The sequence below is a fragment of the Rhinolophus ferrumequinum genome, chromosome 9, assembly GCF_004115265.2.
Source record: "Rhinolophus ferrumequinum isolate MPI-CBG mRhiFer1 chromosome 9, mRhiFer1_v1.p, whole genome shotgun sequence".
NCBI classification, from domain to species: Eukaryota; Metazoa; Chordata; class Mammalia; order Chiroptera; family Rhinolophidae; genus Rhinolophus; species Rhinolophus ferrumequinum.
Window position 1 is genome coordinate 45,608,853 of NC_046292.1, and position 2,514 is coordinate 45,611,366.

The window sequence follows — 2,514 nt, forward strand, 5'->3', positions numbered from 1 at the left end:
GGAAAGTAAGTCTCACAGGGTTTTTTTGAGTGTTTATAAGTTAACAAGATGAATTCAAATTTATATGGAAATGCAAAACACCTCTAGAAGAGTTAAAATAATTCTGAAGAATAATAACAAAGTCACAGGACTGACTCTACTTTTTTTTTAAGACTCATTACAAGCTACACTAATCAAGATAATGTAGGATTGTTGTAAGGACAGGCGTATATTATAATAATAGAATCTAATGGAGACTAGAGCCACACATGTTTATATGGTTAATTGATTTTTAACCAGGTGCCAGGTTAATTCAAAGAAGAAGTGATAGTCTTTTCAAAAAATGATGCTGGAATATCTATATGCAAAATTGGATAACCTCAACTTTTATCTCACACAACATACAAAAATTAACTTAAACTAGAACTAAATATAAGAGCTAAAACTATAAAATTTCTAGGAGAAAACATAGGAGAAAATCATTTTACCTTAGGTTAAGCAAAGATTTCTTAGGTACAACACTGAAAGTATGAACCATAAAGAAAAAAAATGATAAATTGGAACTCACCAAATTTTAAATTTTTATTTTTCAAAAGACATTGTTAAGAAAATAAAAAAGGAAACCACAGAAGGAGAAGAAATATTTGCAAAACATATCTGATGAAGACTTATATCCAGAAGATAAAAAGAAGTCTTGGCAGCCAGTCCAGGATTATCTACCCTTTGGTGCTGACAAAAAAAGCAGCAATTGGACAGGAACTAATTCTCTACAAATTTTAAAGAGATTAATCTTCACTAATAGGAAAAAAATGGAATTGAAACAGATTTCTAGCAACAAGTGCTTTGGGGGATTGCAGAAAGTTTTTGAACATGACACTGTTGAACTGAACTGCAAAATGAAATTTGCTATCTACTTACCACCAAAGGCAGACACTGGAAAATGCACTGCACTATATTGCCTGTCTGGTTTAACTCGCACAGAACAGAATTTTATATCAAAATCTGGTTATCATCAGGCTGTCTCAGAACACAGCCTTGTTGTCATTGCTCCAGCCTTGTTGTCAGGCTGTCTCAGAATACAGTCCTCGTGGCTGCAATATTAAAGGAGAAGATGAGAGCTGGCACTTCGGCACTGGTGCTGGGTTTTATGTGGATGCCACTGAAGAACCTTGGAAAACCAGCTACAGAATGTACTCTTATATAACGGAGGAGCTTCCCCAACTCATAAATGCCAATTTTCTAGTGGACCCCCAAACGATGTCTATTTTTGGCCACTCCATGGGAGGCCATGGAGCTCTGATTTGTGCTTTAAAAAATCCTGGAAAATACAAATCTGTCTCAGCATTTGCTCCAATTTGCAATCCAGTGCTCTACCCTTGGGGCAAAAAGGCCTTTAGTGGATATTTGGGAGCAGATCAAAGTAAATGCAAGGCTCATCTTGTGAAGTCCTATTCAGGTTCTCAACTGGACATACTAATTGATCAAGGAAGAGATGACCAGTTTCTTTCAGACGGACAGTTACTACTTGATAACTTCATAGCTGCCTGTACAGAAAAGAAAACCCCTGTTCTTTTTAGATTACAAGAGGGTTATGATCATAGCTACTACTTCATTGCAACTTTTATTGCTGATCACATCAGACATCATGCAAAATACCTGAATGCATGAAAAACTTCAGAAAACAGACTCTCTTCAGGATTATAAAAATTGTAGTAAACAGAAATGCAGGGGAAAAAGATTTCAAAATACTGTATTTTGTAATGCTAAAAATGCTTCACTCTGTAGTTAAATCACCTTCTGAATAAATATATGAAAGCTGAAAAAAAAAAGAAGTCTTATAACACAACAATAGCAAGAAAAACAGACTTTTTTTTTTTAAATGAGCACAGGACTTGAACAAAAACATTATTAAATAAAATATTCAAATGGCAAATAAGCACATGAAAAGATGCTTAGCATCTTTAGTCATTAGGAAAATACAAAATAAAACCACAGTAAGTTACTGTTTTATGTGTTCTAGTTAAAGGGAAAATAAATTTGACAATATCAGGTGTTGGTCAAGATGAAAAGGACCCGAAATTCTTGTACATTGTTTGTGTGAGTGTAAGCTGGTACAAACACTTTGGAAAACAGTTTGCCATTATCTGGTAAAGTTAGAATATACCACAGAGAAATAACTGCACATGTCCATCAGATGATATATATGGATATATGTTATAATAGGAAAAAAACTGGAAATAATTCAAATGCTCATTGACAGGAGAATGGATAAGTCAAACAATATAATACTACAAGATAGTGAAAACTAAATTAACTATGGCTACATGCAATAATATACTTGAACTCCTCAAACAAATGCTTTAACTAATATTTATAGAATGTCCCATCCCCAAATGACAGAATAAATATTCTTCTCAAGTGCACACGGAACATTCTTAAAGATAGTATGGGGTTGGCCGGTTGGCTCAGTTGGTTGGAGTGCAGTGCTCATAAAACTAAGGTCGCCAGTTCGATTCCCACATGGGTCAGGGAGCT

The 2,514-nt window shown here is 34.5% G+C and overlaps 1 protein-coding gene across 1 annotated transcript; it reads left to right on the top strand.

Annotated features, from left to right (window-relative positions):
• Positions 1 to 696: 696 nt before the first annotated feature.
• LOC117027187 (S-formylglutathione hydrolase-like) lies at positions 697 to 1,647 on the top strand. The gene is given in 3 exon segments (XM_033114645.1): positions 697 to 720; positions 762 to 1,031; positions 1,033 to 1,647. Coding segments are annotated over 2 exon segments (858 nt in total). The 5' UTR covers positions 697 to 720; positions 762 to 788.
• Positions 1,648 to 2,514: the final 867 nt, after the last annotated feature.